Source organism: Pipistrellus kuhlii, unplaced genomic scaffold, assembly GCF_014108245.1.
Source record: "Pipistrellus kuhlii isolate mPipKuh1 unplaced genomic scaffold, mPipKuh1.p scaffold_m20_p_18, whole genome shotgun sequence".
Classification (NCBI taxonomy): Eukaryota; Metazoa; Chordata; class Mammalia; order Chiroptera; family Vespertilionidae; genus Pipistrellus; species Pipistrellus kuhlii.
In genome coordinates this window covers 26,052,565-26,074,320 of record NW_023425493.1, presented here as the reverse complement: position 1 = coordinate 26,074,320, position 21,756 = coordinate 26,052,565, and the positions used below count along the sequence as shown (strand labels likewise).

General features: G+C 49.6%; 1 protein-coding gene across 4 annotated transcripts in view; it reads right to left on the bottom strand.

Annotated features, from left to right (window-relative positions):
* Positions 1 to 14,673: 14,673 nt before the first annotated feature.
* The window catches only part of GATAD2B (GATA zinc finger domain containing 2B), a 66,374-nt gene continuing 59,291 nt past the window's right edge, over positions 14,674 to 21,756 (bottom strand). For all 4 annotated transcript variants that reach the window (XM_036441726.2, XM_036441728.2, XM_036441727.2 and 1 more), the window contains one exon: positions 14,674 to 20,160. In XM_036441726.2, the coding sequence (XP_036297619.1) occupies positions 20,027 to 20,160 (134 nt within the window). In that variant the 3' untranslated portion in view covers positions 14,674 to 20,026. The remainder of the gene's footprint in view (positions 20,161 to 21,756) is intronic.

Sequence of the window (21,756 nt, the reverse complement as noted above, 5' to 3'; positions counted from 1 at the left end):
CTCCTTCCCACGCCTCAACCCAGCTGGGATCAAACCTGCAACCCAGGTACCTGCCCTTGACCGGGAATTGAACCCGAGACCCTTCATCAGCCCGTGGTCTGATGCTGGGGGCTTAATCACAAGGAACAACAAGAGCCTGTGATTAATAGAATCGAGATCAGTGGTCGGCAAACTTATTCGTCAACAGAGCGGCAAACCGTGGCTGGCAAGCCGCAGTGTGCCAACCACCGCTCTAACCACTGGACACCCCAGCCAGGGCTTTCCTTGTTTTGGTGTGTGTGTGTGTGTGTGTGTGTGTGTATGTGTGTGTGTGTTTTAATTGGGCTGTTTGCCATTTTACTGTTGAGTTGGGAGAGGGTTGTTGCTGTTGTTTTGAATGTACTCTGAGCTCCAATTCCCTATCAGATACATAGTTTGCGAACATTTTCTCTCGTGCTGTGGGTTTTCATTTGCTTGATAGTATCCTTTGAAAGACAAAAGGTTTTAAATTTCTATGAAGTACAGTTTTATCTATTTTTTGTGCAGGGAGAATATTGCAAGAGTTAGTTTTTCCCTAAGGACAAATAGATGTGTTACATTTTATTGGGGAATGTGCTTGTTAGTAGTAGTGGTGTTATTATTTGAAACTATTGTATGTATTATATATTAACACACATATTAGGAGTCACTGTTTTCAGAGCAAAAGAACAAAAGGTTTCAAATAAAACAAAATTAGAGTCCTAGCTGGTCTGGCTCAGTGGGTAGAGCGTCAGCCTTAGGACTGAAGGGTCCCGGTTTGATTCCCATCAAGGGCACATGACTGGTTTGCAGGCTTGATCCCCAATAGGGGGCGTGCAGGAGGCAGCCGATCAATGATTCTCTTTCATCACTGATGTTTCTGTCTCTTCCTCTATGAAATCAATAAAAATATATTTAAAAAATAAAGTTAGTAAAGTAAAAATTTTGTATTTCACTGAGAATGCCTTGAAGCTCCCTGGAGGAGGGCTGATTCCAGACTGGGGGCAGGAAGCACTCAGGATGATCCTTGAGGCATCTTGTGCCAGAAAGCAAAAATATCAAAGAACTGGATAACAGCAAAAGGACACAGAGCTCCCACTGCCTAAAATAGGGCATCCCAGCCCTGGCCGGCGTGTCTCAATTGGTTGGAGGGTCGTCCTGTACAAGTAAGAGTGGTGAGTTCAATTCCCAGTTAGGGCACATGCCCTGTAATACTTTCAACCATAAATATAAAATTTAAAAAAATCAGTACAGCATGTCCTCAGGTGAGGATTTCAAAAGAAAATAATGCTGAAACCAATTTGGCTTGGTAGATAGAGTGTCAGCCTGCAGATTGAAGGGTCCCATGTTCGATTCTAGTCAAGGGCATGTGCCTTGCTTCCGGGCACATCCCCAGTAGGGGGTGTGCAGGAGGCAGCTGATCGATGTGTCCTCTCTCATCAGTGTTTCTAGTTCTCTATCCCTCTTCCTTCCTCTCTGTAAAAAAATCAATAAAAAATATATTTTTAAAAATAAAATAAAATAGGGCAATCTGAATGTCAAAAAGATTAATGAGCCTGCCTGCTCAGTGGTTGAGTGTTGACCCAGGAACCAAGAGGTCACTGGTTGACTCCCAGGTATGGCACATGCCTGGGTTTTGAACTTGATCTCCAGTAGGGGGCATGCAGGAGGTTCATTGATGATGTTTTTATCTCTGTATCCCTCTCTCTTAAAAAAAAAAAAAATCAATAAAAACATATTTAAGGAGCCCTACCCAGTTTGGCTCAGTGGATAGAGCGTCAGCCCATGGACTGAAAGGTCCCAGGTTTGATTTCGGTCAAGGGCACATGCCCAGGTTGCGGACCTAATCCCCAGTAGGGGGCGTGCAAGACGCTGCCAATCAATGATTCTCTCATCATTGATGTTTCTATTTCTCTCTTCCTCTCTGAAATAAAAAATATATTAAGCCGAAACTGGTTTGGCTCAGTGGATAGAGCATTGGTCTGCGCACTGAGGGGTCCCGGGTTCGATTCCGGCCAAGGGCATGTGCATTGGTTGCGGGCACATCCCCGATGGGGGGTGTGCAGGAGGTAGCTGGTCGGTGTTTCTCTCTCATCGATGTTTCTAGCTCTCTATCCCTCTCCCTTCCTCTCTGTAAAAAAATCAATAAAATATATTATATATACATTTAAAAATATTTAAGGAAAAGAATAATGAATGCACTTAAAACACTGACTGTACAACATGTAGCAGTTCAGAGATATGCTAGGGGGATGTGAGGATAAAGGGAGACGGAGAAAAACTGCCTCCATGGAGCACCAACGGCTTTGTGTATATTCGTAGACAAAGGAAAGCTTTAAGCATTTCTCCTGCTGTGGATTGTATGTCTGGGTTACCAAGCTGTTCTAGTTGATGGAGGAAAGTTCCTTTGTCCTTTAAATTGATGAGGAAGCCGAAACCGGTTTGGCTCAGTGGATAGAGCGTCGGCCTGCAGACTGAAGGGTCCTGGGTTTGATTCCAGTCAAGGGCATGTACCTTGGTTGCAGGCACATCCCCAGTGTGGGGTGTGCAAGAGGCAGCTGATGGATGATTCTTTCTCATCGATGTTTCTAGTTCTCTATCCCTCTTTCTTCCTCTCTGTAAAAAATCAATAAAATATATATTTTTAAATAAAAAATAAAAATAAATTGACGAGAGAGAGAGAGAGAGAGAGAGAGAGAGAGGGGGGGGGGAGAGAGGGAGAGAGAGAAGGCAGGAGAGAAAAACACCTATGTGAGAGAGAAGCCTTGATTGGCTGCCTCCTGCACGCTCCCTACTGGGGATGGAGCTGGAACCCAGGCCTGCACCCTGACGGGGGAGGGGGAGCAGAGATCCTTACAGACGACCTTCTGGCCTGTGGGCACACAAGTGGGAAAATGCAAGCCCCTGCCCGCAGAGAAGTCCCGCTCCAGCCGAGGAGCCACAGGAGACGTGAAATGAAACGTCACGCAGTGACAGTGTCGGAGACAGAAAAGACAGGCGTTGTTAGCGCTTTCTGTTTGCTGCTGTCACCACTGACCACACACACAGTGGCTCCCAGCAGCACGGAGGTACTGGCCTGGCTCTGTGGCTGGATTCAGACACGGGCGTCGGGCGAGCACCCAGGTGTGGGCAGGGCTGGCCCTCTGGGAGCTCTGGGGGACGAGGACCCTTTTCCAGGCTCCAGAGGCCACGCCCACTCTCTGGGGCTCTGCTTCCTTCACTTCCAAAGTCAGCAGCGCCAGGTTTGGTCCCTCTCACATCACGTCCCTCTGACTCTCTGATGTCTGCCAGCTGCTTCCACGTGTGAGGGCCGTTGTTGGGATTACACGGGGCTCACCTGGTGACCCAGGATGCTCTCTCCTTGAGGTCAGCTGATTAACTCCCCCTGCACCCTTCCCCCATGCCAGGTAACCACCACAATCAGAGGTTCCAAGGATTAGGACATGGAATCTTCAGGGGCCATTATTCTGCCTATTGTTGTGGGGTCGAACCCTGGGATCAAAATAAGACCACCGGAGGCTGATGACTGATTAAAAAAAAAAGCAGGCAAGGATTTATTGAACTGGCCAGGACGGCTGCAAGAGCACACACACAGGTGGAGTCCACAGGACTGCACTGTTTCAGGTGCAGGCAGTCCTTCTAAAGGTCCAAGCCACAGAAATGTTCCTTTGTTCTAAAGTCTAAATCCTGAAGGCTGGGGACAGCCCGCAGGGTCGTTCCCAGCCACATCCTGCTGGACGTTGGAATGTGGCCCTATCTTGCGATAGCAGATAGTACAGAGGCAGAGCTGAGCGGTTAATCTCTAAAGGTTATCTCCAGTTTCTATTGCTGAAGCTACTGAGTCAGCCTCCGGTGGTTCTGGCCCACAGGCACAGGGAGATTGCGTAGCCCCCAGGTCTCCATCTGGAAGCCGAGGCAACTACGCACCCTATTGTTTAAGCAAGTGAGTGAGTGCCGAAGCCAGAATAGCAGGGATAAAATTCAAACAGCAGTTTTTACCTAAGTACGGTTGCTATCATACTTCCCCGGTCACAGAGGGGAGGTAGAGAAAGATGGAGGCAGGGAAAAGAGGGTTAGGGGAGAGATCTAGGTCCCGGTTCAGTTGCGAGAAGAGTAGTGGGGAGAGACAAAGGAGACAGGGTCCCGGGCGTGGTCCCCGTGTGCTGTGTGCTCCGAGGGCTTCCGCTGCCGGGGAGACCTTCCAGAAAAGCCCGGGGCGGTTCAGGGCCGGGCCCATCCTTTCCTGTTGGGCTGGGGGTGGGGGCAGGAAGAGGGCAGGTCCCGGGTAATCAATCCAGCCAGCACTTCCTGAGCTTTAAGGCGATAGGGGACTCCATCGCGGGACAGCACTTCCCAACCTGGGGTTTGGGGGCGTATGCAGACGTTCATGGGAACTGAGCATCTCTCCATAGTGTGGTAGGAGGAAGCTTCCATCAAATTCTCAAAAGGGGCCAAAACCGGTGTGGCTCAGTGGACAGAGCGTCGGTCTTTGGACTGAAGGGTCCCAGATTCTATTCCAATCAGGGGCAGGTACATTGGTTGCAGGCACGTCCCTGGTAGGGGGTGTGCAGGAGGCAGCTGGTCCATGTTTCTAGCTCTCCAGCCCTCTCCCTCCTCTCTGTAAAAAAAATCAATAAAATATATATATTTTTAAAAAACTCTCAAAAGGGCCTGGGAGCAATAAGAAGTTAACTTCTAGCCTGAGGGTTATAAAAAATAAGTGCTTAGAACACATGTGTCAAACACAAGGCCCGCGGGCCAAATCCGTCCCGCCAGGCCTTGCAATGTGGCCCGCACCGCGCTGTCATCACTGCACTCCGCTGCGTTTCCATCACAATGACAGTTTATGACTGTTCAGTAAACCATTCGGCCTGCGATTTAGGCTGGATTTTAGATTTTGGCCCCTTCTCTGATTGAGTTCGACACCCCTAGCTTAGAATGTAAACTGCTGCAACCACTTTGGAAAACAGCTTAGCAGTTCCTCAAAATGCAAAATTACTATATGGCCCAGCAATTCCATGCCCAACACACCTGAGAGAACTGAAAACGCCTCCACACAGAACCCTGTACTCAAACGTGGACAGCAGCATTCTTCACCATCGTAAGAGGGCGGCAGCACCCCGCTGCCCCTCCTCCCGGACAAGCACACGGTACAGCGGGCAATGGGCCACAGAAAGGAAGGACGCACTGCCCTGGCCAGTTTGGCTCAGTGGATAGAGCGTCAGCCTGTGGACTGGTGTGGCCCAGGGCTGGATTGTGGGCTTGATCCCTAGAGGGGGTTGTGCAGGAGGCAGCCAATGGATGATTCTCTCACATCATTGATACTTCTCCCTCCCTCTCCCACTCTGAAATCAATAAAAAGATTTAAAAAAGAAAGAAAAAGGAACGAGGCACTGATACGTGCCACCACCCGAATGAACCTTGGAAACATGCTGCTTGAAAGACGCCAGGCACAAAAGCCCGCATTAATATGAGACGCCCAGGAGCAGGCAAACAGGCAAAGACAGAGCGGATTAGTGGTTGCTGGGCCAGGAGGCAGCAAGGAGTGAATGCTAATGGCACGTTGTCCTTTTGGGGGTGATGGAAATGTCCTCAAACAGATTAAGGTGATGGTTGTGCAGCTCTGTAAATACACTAACACCATTGGGTTGTACAGTTTAAAAGGTGGACTTATCGTGTATGGATTAATATCTTAGTCCGATGGTTCTCAAAGGCGGCGTGGGGGCGACACGTGGTGGCGCTTGGCCCTTCCAGAGCGATGCATCTCACTGGTCCTCACGGCCTGAGGCAGGGCCTCCTCCTTCCCACTTTACAGGTGGGCAGACCTTTTAGAGGCGAGATGGCTGCTTAGTGACAGGGCCTGACCGGAGCCCAAGTCCTCTGCGCTGGCTTTATGCCCTGTGGGCCACTCTGTGTGGATTCGGAGGAGACAATGCAAGTGCTGCAGCTGGGGAGGCATCTTCTCAGCAGGTGCTGGTGAGGGGAAACCAGATGGCTCAGAGATAAAACTGCCCACAGAGGATGCACAGCTCACAAGGGGCTTGGTCCCGTCTCGCTGGCCACGGGGCCTGTGGTCCCTTCCCGATGGGGCTGCGCTGACACAGGAGGCAGGAGGCTGTCCCAGGGAAGGTGGGCCCCCCAGAGACGCAGGGCTGGGTCAGGACGGCCGGGGGGGGGGGGGCGGGGGAGGTTAGAAGCTCTCCCCACAAGGCAGTCTCTTTTCGGGGTGTCCCAGGACCGGGAGGCACACCCCAGGATTGACATCTGGAAGGAGAAGGTTGAGCGTGTTGGGGTGAAGACTGAGGATAGAGCTTGAGGCACAGAGGCAGGGGCATACCTCGGCTGTGCAGGCAAAGCCAGATACAAGGAGCTGAGGGACGCGGTGAGGGGAGGACTCCAGGAGAGTGGGGGTCAGGGGTCAGACTGGCTGGGCTTCTGGGGGCAGGAGGCTGGCTGCCTGTGGCCTCAGGGCTGAACAGGGACCAGATTCCTGCCCGCCTTTCTCCTCCTCCTCTCCCCTCCCCCACACTTCCTCATTCCCAGCAGCTCTTCTTTATGGAGGACTCCCACTGGGGAGGGTTCCTACAGAACAGCAAGGCCCAACGTCAGTGCCTTTTGGGTCCCAGGCTCCTTTGGCAAAAGGGAGGCCCCATTTTTGCATGTTTTAATCATCACCCGAGGATATGTTTTTATTGATTTTAAAAAATATATATTTTACTGATTTTTTTACAGAGAAGAAGAGAGAGGGATAGAGAATTAGAAACATCGATGAGAGAGAATCATCAATCAGCTGCCTCTTGCACCACCCCTACTGGGGATGTGCCCGCAACCAAGGTACATGCCCTTGACCGGAATCAAACCCGGGACCTTTCAGTCCGTAAGCCGATGCTCTATCCACTGAGCCAAACCTGTCTCAGCTGATTTTTTTTTGAGGGAGAGGAAGGGAGAGGGAGGGAGAGAGAAAAAGAAACAGTTGCTTCCTGTATGCCCCTGACCAGGATTGAACCCACAACCGGGGTATATGACCTGACTAGGGAATCGAACCTGCAATCCTTGGGTGCATGGGACGATGATGCTCCAGCCAACTGAGCTGCCCAGGCCAGATGGTCAGCGGGGCCAGGGGAGCGGTCTGGGCCTCTTCTCTGTGGGATGGGGCAGTGGAGGCTGGGTTCCCACCCAAGAACAGAGAGAAGAGCTTTGTGAAGTGACACTATGAATGGGGAGGGGCTGCCAGGGCCACCACCAAACTAATGGAATGAGCTCCCCATGCTGGGCCCCGCCGCCTCAGCACCTGGGACAGCATCCCTGCTAGGAGGGTTGGGGGCTCTGCACCCCTCTCTGGGAACCCCAAATCAGCCTCTAAGCCACCCCTGTCCAGGCGCTGAATCCCCAGAAATGAGCTTAGGGGAACAGATGCTCCAACTCCCCTTAACATTCTTAATCAAAATTTGAGAGGGAGGAAGGGGTGGGTCTGATGGGCAGGGAAAGGCTAGACAAGGGGCAGGCTTGTCTAGCCTTTCCCTGCTCTCACTGCCGCCCCCCACCCCTCCCCTTTCCCCCGCCCCAATTGTCTCCATGTCTGCTGGGCCCTGGGAGGAGAGAATAGTGGATGGGGGTGGGGAAGGGGCTCAGAATGAAAGCAGAGAGGGACTGAGTTCCAGGGAGGACAGAGTGAAGGACAGCAGCCTCTGGCCTCAACCCCCGACCTTGGCCCCCCTGATCCTGGGCTCCCCAAAATAAGGACAACGCCTCCCCCTACCCACACTGTCTCCCGAGGGTAGGGAGGGAATGCCCACAATTCAGGGGCCCCCAGGCTGAAGGCAAACCAAGGCTCTTGGGGAGTAGCCCAGGCTGAGGGGCTGGGGCTGCAGGGTGTGAGGGGAGAAGGAAGAAAAGAGCGATGGGGAGGAGTGGGGGGCAGATGGGAGAATAAGGGGATCTGGGAGCAGAATGGAGAGGAAGAGGGACAGGAGTGAGGAGCAGAGGTGCGGAAGCCCTGCGGGACGCAGGGAGGGGTCAGTTGTGTGCTTGTGCGTGCGTGCGTGCGTGCGTGTGTGCGTAAGAACTATATGGAGGGCCAGCCTCCGGGAAACCAAGCCTGCTCGGGGGAGGCTGCGCAGGTGTTAGGAGCAGCTGCCAGGCAGGGTCTGGAAAAGCAGGGACCAGTAGGTTTCCCCAGATGTCCCTGAGGGACTGAGGCTGGACAAGCCCTGGGTCTGTGGGCTCTGGCCCCGCCAAGGCCCACCCCTCACCCCCACCTGCTGGGCAGCCTGGCTCAGCCTAGCGGGCAGAGGCATCGTACATGCTGTGCGTGGCTGGCGTGGCTGCATGTTGGGTGTCACAGCTCAGCTCAGGCTTCCCCGGGCCTGTGGCGTCGGTTCTGTTGCCGTGTGTTTTGTATTTGTGACTCTGAGCCTGCAGGCATCAGTGTGGGACCTGTGTGTGTCCTCTGTGAATGTGTCTGGGATACAACTGTCTTGATTTAACACATGTGTCAAACACAAGGCCCACGGGCCAAACCCGTCCCGCCAGGCCTTGCAATGTGGCCCGCACTGGGCTGTCATCACTGCACTCCGCTGCGTTTCCATCACAATGACAGTTTATGGCTGTTCAGTAAACCATTCGGCCCGCGATTTAGGCTGGATTTTAGATTTTGGCCCCTTCTCTGATGGAGTTCGACACCCCTAGTCTAGAAGGTGGTCTGTGAGGTTGGATTTTTTGCCCAAATGTGTGTCTGCCGAGTGTAAGTGTCCCTTCCCTATTCAGAGGCTGGGGTCCTGGTGGCGGGGATAGGCAGGGGGATCAGGAGTCCCGGGAAGCTGACCCTGCGGGCAGACAGATGGGCTGGCAGGGGAAGCAGAGGGCGACCCCATTGTCCCCTAGGGAGCACAATGCCCACGCCTGGGCCCCTGACCTCTCTATTGTGCCCGCCCTGCTCCCCTCCCTGCTCCTCCCTGGCTGACCCCAGGCCTCACCCCTCACCCAGGCTGGAAGGGGATCAAAACTGAGGGAGGCGGTGGGCATAGGTGGCTGCCACGTCTGGCCTCACTGTGTCCCCGCAGGCCGTGCTGTGCAGAGCCTGGAGACATGGTGGCTGTGTGGGAGCGCCCACTGGTGCTGCCCTGTTAGGTGCAGGGTGAGCCGCCCGTGTCTACTTCCTGGATGGACTGGCTCTGGCTGACTGGTGCCACCGGATGCCAGATGGCTCCTTGCATCTGGCCGCCCTGGCTGGCCACCAGAGCCTGCTGTCCAAGACCCACGAGCACCACTGAGTGGCCCAGAACCGCTATGGGCAGCTGGTGAGCCACTGGACCCAGGTGCAGCTGGCAAGTGACCAGGCTGCTCCTTAGGGTGGGCGCACACGGCACCCATGGACATTCATGGGGCAGAGTTGCCCAGAGTGGGCCCCGGGCAGTGCCGGCTTAGCCATGAGACACAGTAATCCAGGGCCTGGAGCCCAGGTCACTTTCAGGAGCCCATAAAACTGCCTCAATTCTAACTTCTTTAAGACCATAAGGAAAAAAATAATACATAATGGTCCCAGCCTGGGTTATTTTTGTCTCTGACCAATGCTAATGTAAATTGTAATTTTTTTATTTTTTTTATTTTTAAAAATATTGATATTTTACAGAGAGGAAGAGAGAGGGATAGAGAATAGAAACATCGATGAGAGAGAATCATCGACCAGCTGCCTCTTGCACACCCCCTACTGGGGATGTGCCCGCAACCAAGGTACATGCCTGACTGGAATTGAACCCGGGACCTTTCAGTCCGCAGGCCGACGCTCTATCCACTGAGCTAAACCAGTTTCGGCAAATTGTAATTTTTTTTAATTTTAATTTTTTTTACGGAGGAAGGCAAAGTGCTCATGACCCATGAAAGTCAGAGGCACCAGATTGCAGGGTTGCGCAGTGAAGCAGGCAGCAGGAAGTGGCTGACGTGGGCTCAGAGGCGGGGGCCAGGGCTCTGGAACATAGCTGCAGGGGGCAAAGCCCAGGTCCGGCTCTGTGGCATTCAGGTGGTCCCGTGCCCTCAGTCTGTCCCGTTTCCACCAACCTCGAGAGTCCAGTGAGGTGGGTTGGAGTGGAGAGGGGGTGCCCAAACTTTCCATTTCCTGGGAACTTGATGGCACAGCCCTGAGTACCGCTGACCACCGGTGAGCACCAGCGGGAGTGTGGAGGGGTGGCAGGCTGGGGGCCAGGGCACAGCACAGACCCTGACTTCTGCGTCTTGAGGGTCACACTGCTGCATGGCGGCATCCTCCACATCACCAGCGTACGCCAGGCTGTGGTGGGCACCTACCGCTGTGTGGCCAATACCCGGCATAACCAGGGTGCCCAGCTGACCCTTAGTGGTAAGCAAGGACGGGGGGAATCAAAGTGGGCACCAGGCACAGAGGAGGGCATGGGGAGCTGGCACCACTGGGAGTAGGTTTGGCGATGTGGCTGTAGGTGGTACAGATGCTTTGTACAGACACGTTTGGAGCACCTATGACCTGTGAGGCACTGCTGGGTGTTGGAGGTGCAGCAGTGGGCAGACAGCACATCCTAGTACAAAGGGAGGAGCTGTAGGAACCCAGGATAGGACCTTGAACCCAGCTTTGGGCTGGAGATGGTCAGGGCTTCAGGAATAAGTTCTACCAGGCTGTGTGTGGGTGAGGTGAGGCCAGGAAGGTGGAGAGGTCAGGGAGACTGAGTGAGCAGCCAGGTCAGGAAGGTGGAGAGGGTGGCATCCCCGACATTTCCTTGTGCAGAAGCACAAGGTGAAAAGAGAGTGGCCGGGCCGGGGTAAGAGTCAATGTAGGCCAGGCCCTCTGTGGAAAGGAGCTGGGACTTGACCCAGAGGCAGTGGGAACCCTTGATGGATTGGGGGGGGGGGGAGGGGGGGGATGCGGGCTCAGAGTCAGCCTGTGTCTTGGCTGGCAGTGGATGCCTGGGTGCAGTTCCGTGTGTGTGTGTGTGTGTGTGTGTGTGTGTGTGTGTATGTGTGTGTGTTATATACATGTGAGATGTGAAAGTGCGCCTGTGTTTGTACCTGTGTGCTTGCATGTTTCCTTCTTGGGTTCTGATAACAAGTTTGTAACTGAGACTAAATACCCAGGGTAAATACAGGCCTCTTAGGGTGGGAGGGTTTTATGCCTGAGGAGCTGGTACCAAGCAGGAGCCAGTGTGATGGGCCCCTCAGCCAGAAGGGGGAGCTGCAGGTGGCTGAGGGGAGTAGCGTCTGAACTGCCCACTAGGGGGCTCCATAGTAGAAATAACAAGGAACCTTGGGAAAGTGCCAGTGCGCCTAGGCACCGACAAAATTTCATCAAAGGATGTATAACTTCAAAAAAAAGTTACTGTGAGACCTTCCAGAAATAATACATCTGTCTCAGTTTTACTTAAAAATGTGTCTTTATTGTGAGAGGAATGCCCCATCCATTTTGGAGATGGAACCAAAACCCAGGCATGTACCCTGACTGGGGAATGGAACACCAGCCAGGGCCAAAAGATGTATAACTTAGACTGAAGATTGAAAGGGGAAGGGAGGGAGCTGTTGTGTGCCTAATCTGGAGGCAATTTATACACTGAAAGCGGAGAGTGGTGCAGAGGCTCCTCCCTGAGAGTAGAGGGGGTCCTGGGACGGCCTCCCACTTCTCATTCCCCATCAGCCACCTGGGCAGGGGGGCTTCCATGGTCCTCAGTGCTCCTGGTCAAGTGCCAGGGCGTTGGGCAGGCATGGCTCTCCACCCTGCTGCCATGGAGGCAGGGGAATGAACGGCCAGTCTTAGGAAGGGGAGGAAGAGCAGCAGGCTCTGCTGGGAGCAGAGGATCAACCAGTAACAGAGGGCTCGAGGGTTTCCTAAATGTTGAGAAAGGAGCTGGGGTCAGCGCAGGCTCTTCTCCAGGGACAGGAGCTGGGACCAACACCCTGACCATTCACTCCTCAAGCACTCCCCTGGGTGCGCCTTACCACGGAGGCACCAGGGAGATAGGTTTTCCCGGACTCAAGGTTCGAACTGTGGCAGGAGGGGTATGCTGCCAGCTGACCAGTACCTCTAAGACCCAGGTTTGAGTCCCATTTCTGCCAGTTCCTCAACCTCTCTGACACGTGGTTTTCTCATCTGCAAACTGGAGAAATTAAAGCAGTTGCCACAGGCTTTAGTGAGGATGAAGTGAGACAAGGTGTGTGGGCGGGCTCACCATACAACGCCGGGGAATGAGGGGGGGCTCAACCAGCTGTAGACAAGTCGTCATATGGTCCAGGTTCTAGCCCACTGAACAGTTGGACCAAGCAGAACACAACCTCCTTGGTCAAGGCCAGGACATTCCAGGACAGCTCAGGGCTGAACTAGAGCTTTTAAGAGACAAATGGAGGAGGGCCTGGCCCCAAGTAGGAATGAATGAATGAAGGGATGAATGAATGAATGAAATACTGGCAATTATATATATTTTTTAATCAGAGAGGAGAGGGAGAAATAGAAACATCAATGATTAGACAATTATTGATCAGCTGCCTCCTGAACCCCTCCCCCTGGCCTTGTGCCCTTTACTGGAATCGAACCCAGGACCTTTCAGTCCGCGGGCTGATGCTCTATCCACTGAGCCAAACTAGCTAGGGCGAGGCACAATATTTTGTATGAAAAGTTCTTGATAAAGGACATATATGAAAGAGTTAAATATATGTTACCAAGTCTCAAAAAACAAAAATGAAGGTGACGCCGAAACCGGTTTGGCTCAGTGGTAGAGCGTCGGTCTGCGGACTGAAAGGTCCCGGGTTCGATTCCGGTCAAGGGCATGTACATTGGTTGCGGGCACATCCCCAGTGGGGGATGTGCAGGAGGCAGCTGATCGATGATTCTCTCTCGATGTTTCTAGCTATCCCTTTCCTTTCCTCTCTGTGAAAAATCAATAAAATATATATTTTTTAAAAAAATGAAGGTGACTATTGGCTTTGTTTCTATCCAGTGGTTTGGGGGTCCGCTGCGACAGGTCTGAGTGAGGAATTATTTTGAAAACCTGCAGGGGAGTGGATGGGAGGGCACAGAGACAAGTACAAGGAAAGAAAGGTTAAAAAAAAAAAAAAAAAAAAAAAGGTAAAGGATAAAGGAAAAGTAAGGCTTATTATCTCTTTGCTGTCACAGCCACACTCAGCTGCTGGCCATGGTACCCCCAGTGATGATTTGTTTCGGATAAGATGGGAGTGAGTAGCTTAAACATTGATGCAGAGAGACCCAAATAGTGTACAGTAGACCTTTGATTTTTGTGGACCTTGATTTAACAGATTCAGGTTTAGTAGATAAAATTCGTATCCATGTGTCATATGTAAAATTTAGCACCCTGTTCATTTTTAAATGCTTTTAACTCAAGATTTGCTTAAAGTCAAATTAATAGATTTTTGTTATTAATTCACTGTTATTTTAAAAATATATATTTTATTGATTTTTTTACAGAGACAACGGGAGAGGGATAGAGAGTTAGAAACACCAATGAGAAATATCCATCAGCTGCCTCCTGCATACCCCCCACTGGGGATGTGCCTGCAACCAAGGTACATGCCACCCTTGACCCGGAATCAAACCTGGGGCCCTTTAGTCTGCAGGCCGACGCTCTATCCACTGAGCCAAACAGGTTAGGGCAATTCACTGTTATTTTAAACAAATTTTAGTGAACAGGCCATATGTTGGAGAAAACACTAGTAATTTCACTGACAATAAATATTATATATCTACAAATACAGTCTACATATTTAAATCCAAGAGTCATGGCTTGTAAACAATGGTTAGCATGTTTACCATACCTTTCTGGGCATGGTAATTGGTTCTGATGTCACGTGGCCTTTCTGCAGTTTTTGTTTTTTATTAATGCTCTCCTGAGGATGTTTTTGCCATTGCTTTTTCAAAGAGTGGAAGGGAGAGAGGGGAAGAGAGAGAGAAACATTGATGTGAGAGAGCCACATCGACTGGTTGCTTCCTGCACCGACCCAACCCAGGGCAGGAGCGAATCTGCAACCCAGGTATGTGCCCTTGACCTGGAATGGAACCAGAGACCCTATAGTGTGCAGGCCATGCTCTAACCATTGAGCCCACCCCAGCGCTCTGCAGTAGTTTTAACTGGTTCAGGCCAGCTGTGTGCATTTGTTTACTCTGGGTGACTGGTGAATGAATGAATTGAAAGGAAAACATGGGGGAGTGGGTTAAGGTGGCACACAGAGCATTCTAGGTTTTTAGGGGATGGTACATACAGACTAAGGAATGATTCCGCAGTTTGCTAAGAGCAGTGTGAGCTGCTAGTATAAGGTCCCACCTGGAGAAACCAGCATGTCACAAAGAATTCAGTCACTAGAGACTAGAGCAGTATGCAGGGCAGGGCTGGGGAGGGCTAGGAAACACCTCTACCTAGCACACAATGGAGACCCAGACTTTGGATTAAATGCTACCTCCTTCCAGTTACCTTTAGACCTTAAGTCATCAGGTAGCTAAAGTGGGGTCAGAAGCTTCTGGAACACTGGCTCCACATGGAGGGGAATATGAATACAGATGTAGGTAAGGGCTTTAAGTAATCATCATGATTGGAAAGGGTACAAACCAAAGGTACTCCATGACTGTAGGGAGTACAACCCAGAGCCCATCTCCCAATTATCCCTAAAACCTCCCAACTGCCCACCATGACTAAAGCACAAGCCACAGGAAAGTTTAGAAACCATTCCTTTCTTTATTAAACATAGCTTGCAAGTGATAAATATTACAAAGTTTTTTTTTCTTTTAATCCTTTCTCCAAAAATTAGCTTATTATTTGAATCTGTCACTACTGAAATGCTCAGCAGCATCTGAAACAGATGGGAGTGTATTTGCCTTTTTGAAACCCAGTTTCTATTGGTCTTAGTTTTTTTTTTCATTTTAATTCCCAAACACAATGCAGAAAATTAGAATGCGTTAAAAAAAAAAAAGAAAAGAAAAAGGAAACTTAAAAGAGGGTTGTGCAAAAGGGTCTTGTTCCCCTCCCACCCACCCTATTCAGAAAAGGCCATTCCCCATCCCACCTCCCTGCTCCCCACCCTCCACCCCGTCTATCCTTCCACCGCCATCAGGGCCTCATCCATCATCCTGTAGCCTCTCCAGCTTTCCCCCCAAGAACCTAGTGTGTGGAGCCTCAGCCAGGCTGCGGGAAACAGGGCCCTGACAGACAGACTGTGCGGGACAGCCGTCTTTAGGTGATTCCGAGGAGATACGAGGGAAGGAGACAGGATGGGGACTATGTGTGAGCTCTCCTACTGTGTCACCAAGATGATGGAAGTTTCACAACCAGAAGCTCAGAAAGGGTGTAAGTCACTGTCCATTAACCTGGGGCATTCACCGGTCACCTCCACCCTTAAGAATCCTGTGGCTGTTTGTGAGTGCGGCCTGAGGCCTGGTCCATACCCTCAATGACTAGAGGCATAGGGCAAAGATGTCACAGGTTTACTGATGTCCTAGACACCACTCTGCTGCCTTTCCCAAACCAAGAGTCACAGCAGAAACCTGGCAGCTCTCCCGGGGCCTGGTCACACATATAACCACGTTAGCATAGTTACTCTGGTTTCCTCCCTGGTTTTCCAGCCCAAACTTCTCCTCACCTCAAACTGCTCCCAGGCTGGAGAAGGAAGCATAGCATTAACTTGGTGGCAAGATGATTTCCATTGTAATTTCATAAATAAGAAAACAGACCCAGAAAATTAATTCTACCATAGCAAGTTATAGGAGGGTTTGGGACTAGACCCAGGTCTTCAGACTGTGCCTACAACCACACTCACTTCGTGTTGTGGTTCTCTTTACTTTCAAGTCTGGACTAGGAGCCTTAGCTTTCAGAGTAGCCCAGCCTCACCCCAATTTACAAAGCCTACACTGTGTGCAGATGGACAGGGGTCTCCCCAGGTGAGACTTTCTTAGATGACTTGTTCAAGTCCTTTCTATCGTCCCTTGGCAATCCCCTCTCTCAAAGGCCCATGAAACTAAGTTCTTTTTTTGGGGTGGGGGTGAGGTAGGGGAAATCCCTTGCATAAGAAAGCTTGACACTAAATTTTGTTATATAGGTATATTGTATATATGCTGATGCAGTAAGAGGGGGGAAAAAACAGTGCAAATACAATTACAATTCATAATACTTGGTTTCAATGCCCCCAGGAACTGCCCCATTCCTCGGCTACCTCCCAACCCCCAGCACTTCCCCACAGTATCACCCTAATGCTGGGGGGTAGAGAGGGTGGGCAGGTTAGGGTAGGAGTGGGCTCTGCCAAGGCAGTGCTGGTGACCTGGAGGGAAGACTCCAGGGTGGGGAGGCAAGGCACAGATGAGGGGTGGGTGGTGGGGGAGGTGGCTTCTCTACGGAGGGACGGGTTGGAGCAGCTGCCAGTCTCAGTGTGCTGGGCCCACTCTCCTGCCCACCCTCCACAGCCCTGCCTCCCTGCTTCCTCCCCTTCCCCAGAAACCCTTTTGCACGGATCATACACAAACGGGCACATTACAAAATGACATAACACGGTTTCACAATATCCATGGCTAGGGCTTTTTTTTCTCTTTTTCAGCTTTTTTTTTCTACACAATGTACAATTCCTTTTAAATGAATCAAGAAATAGCTTATATACACGAATGAGTCCTTGTTATAACATCTCGGCAGCAAATATCATAAGCTAATGAAGGTCTTGTTGGAGGGGAAGGGAGCCTAGGACTGGGGTGGGGTGGAGAGAAGGGTTATGCCTTCTGGAGGAATGGGGAGAAAAGGGAGTGGAAGGGGAAAAGGAACAAAAGTAAAATATCAAGAAGCATCTTTACAAAGCAGTTCTATAGCTAATTCTTTTAAAGGGGAAAGGAAAGATAACCAAAGCAGGAACACATCTGTTTTTTAAAAAAAATGTCTACCATACATACATACAAAAATGTGGGGGGGAAATACTTATTCCAGGGATGAAGGAAGTCCAGATGCTGTGGTCAAGTGACAAAAGGGAAAAAGGAAAAAAAAGAAGAAAAAAAAGGGGGGGGGGAGGGGAAAAAGGAAAAAGAAAAGAGACAAGTAAGGGCCTCGGTCCCTCAGCTTTACCCAAGCCTTACCACTCACCCACCTGTTTCAGGCTTCTAGGGAGTAAGCACCATCCATAAACTACTGCTTTCAGAGGCTTTGGGGACGGAGAAAGCCAGGCAGAACTAGTAGGATCCTCTCTGTAGTACCCTGAGCTTCAGAGCTCCAGGGGTAGAGATAAACCTCAACAGAGGGTCTGTTCTCCTGTCTTTAGCTTAGTGTCTATGGGGCCAAGGCCTGGGGCTGGACAGCAACAACAAGGTTGGAGGGACTAAAGGCAATCAGGGATGAAAAAGTAGAGAAATGAGGAAGACAGGGGAGAGGGAGGGAGGTAGGGAGGTGGAAGGCTAATACTTTACCATGATTTAGGGGAACCTTACCCCCATCACTAATCCCTGGGAAGGGTATGAAAATGAGAAGAGAGGGTAAGAAATCAAACCTCAGCGATTGAGCAAAGGGTCATGGAGCTTTACTAGTGAATCAGCAGCCTCTATGTAACTGACCCCGAGGGGATACAAACAGGAAAGACTCCACCCTCTCCCCATTGCCTCAGCACCTTGGCAGGCACTCAGCTATAGGCTTTCCTTCCCCATCATTCCCCCTTCTCTATACATCTGACTTCCAAACACCATCTACAGGCGGCCTGGCTCCCAGGGAGGGGCTCAGTTCAGGGTAGGGACAGACCCCACCCAAACGATATTGCACATTCTCTGTTTCTTATTTTTAATCTCAACTGACAAACTTGGGCACCTCGTACCTCTGAGCTGGGGGAGGGGAGACATAACAGAAATGGCACTTCATCATGGGGGGGGGGGAGGGGAAGGCTAGACAGACATGCCACAAAGGCAAGATGACTTGTAGGGAAAATATTTAAAAATCTTCCAATTTCATGGAAGACAGAAAAGCAAAACCAAACGATTTATCCAGTGCTTTCAAAGCACAGAGGGCAAAGAAGACATGTAAGAATATATCTTTATATATATATATATATATTTTTATAATTTTAAAATAATACCACACCCAGCTCCATTAACACCCCCCTCCCACCACTTACAGTCAGGGGTAACACATTCCCCAGAAAAATACTCGAAACAACCCATCACTACCTGTTCCTAGTGTCTAGCTTCCAGATCATTCACCACTGGGGGAGCACAGACATAGGCTGTAGCTCTGCTCCTTTATTAAGTGCTCAATGAATTTGGGGGCAGGGAGGAAAGAAAAACGCCAGGAAGGCCTTGTAAGGCCAGTATAATCACCCACGGTGGCTCTGGAGAATGGGGAATAGAGGCCAGAGTGGAGAGAACTGAGCCTGATTCTAGCTCCTTCTCCCATCCCATCCCCAAACTTTATAGGGAAGATGTGCAGTTTGTGTGTGTGTGTTAATTTTAAAAGTGCCTTATTTTAAAAAAAATATTTAATTTTTAAAAATAAAAGTGGGGGAACTTCCCCAGGTGGCTTTCAAGGGCAAAATATTAAACAACTCTTCACACCTCTCTGCTGAGAGCATCTCTTTCCAGCACCGTGGTAGCTTTTAGAGCTGGAGAGGCAGGTGGGTGTACACTGTGAGAGCAGAAACCCCGCTTTTACAGTACTTCCCTGACCTCAAAAAACAGCCGGGTCCCCATCCCTCCCCCACCGTATGAGTAAATGGGATACTCATCTCCCCAGTCCCCAAAACAGCAACATTGCACAATTAAATTCATTCTCTACATTAGTAGCACTTAAGGAAGGGGGCAGGGCACAATTAATACAACTCGAGGGGGTGGATGGCGACCATTTCCTAGCAGAGGCCTAAAGCTGGTTTGGACATGAGTGGTCTGGTTCTGAGCAGTTGGCTCTGCAGTCAGTGCAGCAGGGTCAGGGCAAGAATCCAACTTGATTAGGTGCCTCACCCTCACCTCCTGGCACTCGGAGGGTGAAGACAGACAAATGTGAGCCTCAACTGTCAGGAGAGAAAGCCCTTCCTAAGTCTATTTCCTCCCTTTGTCATTTCATGCCCATCCCAACTCTAGGTCACCCAACAAACTCAGGCTGGGAACAATGGGGGGCTGTGGTTACCAGAATAAAAAAATGGGGGATAGGAAAAATTTTTATAAGAAAATAAGATGAAATAATTAATTTGGGCTAGTTAGCCTGGAATAGACTTCCACGACTCCACTAGGCAGGAGACCAATCTTATTCCCCCAGCATCCAGGAGGCTAGGACCTGGTCTCAGGAGGAAGACTTTCTCCCCCTTCTCTGAGTCAGTTGTAGGATGGTTAAGTTTTAAAGCTTCTCCCTCTAGGTTCTTTCCCCTCATTCTCAGAGCCCAACTTCAATCCTAACACTGCCTCCTGAACTGTCCAATCCAGAGACTCCACAGTGGGTGTGCTGTTTCTCCTTGGTTGAGGCCACCACCTCCCCTGGTTAAGTGCTTAAGAACTCTGCCCTAATACTCCTGGTCATGTTTTACCTGGCAGCTGGGACCCTACTGCAATGCTCCTACTATTTAACTGAATGTAATTTGTGTTTATTGGGGGGAAAAAAGAAAAAGAAAAGAAAAAGAAAAAAAGGGGGGGGGGAGACAAAAAAGAAAAATATGGGGGGGGGAGGTTTAACCGTCCACTGAACAGAGGGAGGACACACAACATCATTAAAAAGTAATAATCATTACAGCATAAAAACAACTTTAGAAACACATGTCAGGAGGGCTTAAATTTCTCCCCAGGACCTCATTCTCACCTCTACCGGAGGTGAATATCCACCTCACTGTTACAAGAAAACGGAAGAGAGGAGACAGAGCGGCAGAAGAACAGATCGCAGCAGTATGAAATAAAAGGGAGGTGGTGGGGCAGGGCTTGTGTTTTCTTGTTGATTTCTATTTTTTTGTCTTCTGTTTGTTTTCCGTGTATGGTAGGCACCAGTACAGGCACTGCATGCGACGGAAGTTAGGGCCAAAGGGAGAGGAGAGGGGTAAAGGATTCAAGATTGGGGCAGTACAAGTGGAACAGGCGTTATTTCTGTCCACTAATGGATTGCGATATAGACCGGGGAGGGATCATGTCTAAAAGGTATTCCCGCTGTCGGTCTGCCAAACTGGGGGCTTTGTGTCCTCCGATGCCAGTGTTCAAGTATGCAATGTTGACACCTAAACCCAGGAGACAAAAGTGGGGAACAGATATTAAAAAGGAAATGATGCCTTCTTCTGCTACTTAAGGTTGCAAAGCTGGAGATGGGGAGAAAACATTAGAAGCTGCCTACTTCTGTCCAGGCTCAGTTAACTTTATTTTTGTAGCAACTACCCTTTGCTCTAAGTTTTAGGGAACGAGGTCTTCCTGAAACTTCAATCCTTCAAGAAGAATAAACGTGATGTCTTAATGATATAGGCAAGTAAAAAAAAAAAACCTGTGGTGAGAAGAAAATAACCAAGACAAAGAGATGAAATCATTGAATCTGCTTTGGTTTTGGGGTTGCTGACCATGGAAAGGTAACCTGGATCAAATGGGATTAGAACAGTTGGTTCTGCTGTTCTGGCCAAAAGAGATGAGTAACCACATGCCCACCAAGTAGGCAATTTAGACATTAAATTTCTAATGGAAGGAACTTTGTCAGTTTCACCACCAAAACTGTTGGACACTATGCTTACCATGTAATATAAATTTAGCAAACATTTGCCATATAAGACATACAGATCAATGGAACAGAACAGAGACCCCAGAATTTGGCACAAGCCATTATGCTCCATTAATATTTGACAGAGGAGGCAAGAGCATACAATAGTGTCAAGACAGTCTCCAATAAATAGTGTTGGGAAAATTGAAAAGATACATGCAAAAAAATGAAACTAGACCACCAACTTAACCAATATACAAGAATTAATTAAAAATGGGTAAAGGACTTAAATGTAAATTGTGAGACCATAAAAATCCTAGAAGAAACCATAGGCAGCAAAATTTCAGACATCTCCATAGCAACATGTTTATGGATACATCTTCTAAGGCAAAGGAAACTAAGGAGAAAATAAAAAAATGGAACCACAGCAAAAGGAACCATCAACAAAATGAAAAGAGAGCCCACTGTATGGGAGAACATATTTGGCAATGATATATCTGATAAAGGGTTAATATCCAAAATACATAAGGAACTAATACAATTTAAAAGGAAGAGAAACAATCTAATTAAAAAATAGGCAAAGGACCTAAAAAGACACTTCTCCAAAGTGAACATACAGATGACCAAGACACATATGAAAAATGCTCAAAGTCATCACTGATCATCAGAGATGCAAATTAAAACAATAAAATATCATCTCACACCTGTCAGAATGGCTACTATCAACAAAAGACAAGTGCTGGGGAGGATGTGGAGAAAAGAGAACCCTAGTAGTACACTGCTGATGGGACGCAGACTGGTGTAGCCATTATGGAAAACAGTATGGCGTTCTCTCAAAAATTTAACCCTTTGCACTCCGAACCATTCTGGACATTGGCTACCAGCTACTCGACGCCACTTTGCGGCGGACACGTGCGTTGAAATAACTCAATTCCCCGTAATCACTAATAAACTGCAATGTCCCCTGAGAGGGGACAGCGGAGTGCAAAGAGTTAAATATGGAACTGCCATTTGACCTAGTGATCCCACTTCTAGACATATATCCTAAGAAACCCAAAACACCAATCAGAAAGAATTATGCATCCCTATGTTCATAGCGGCACACTTTACAATAGTTAAGATCTGGCAACAG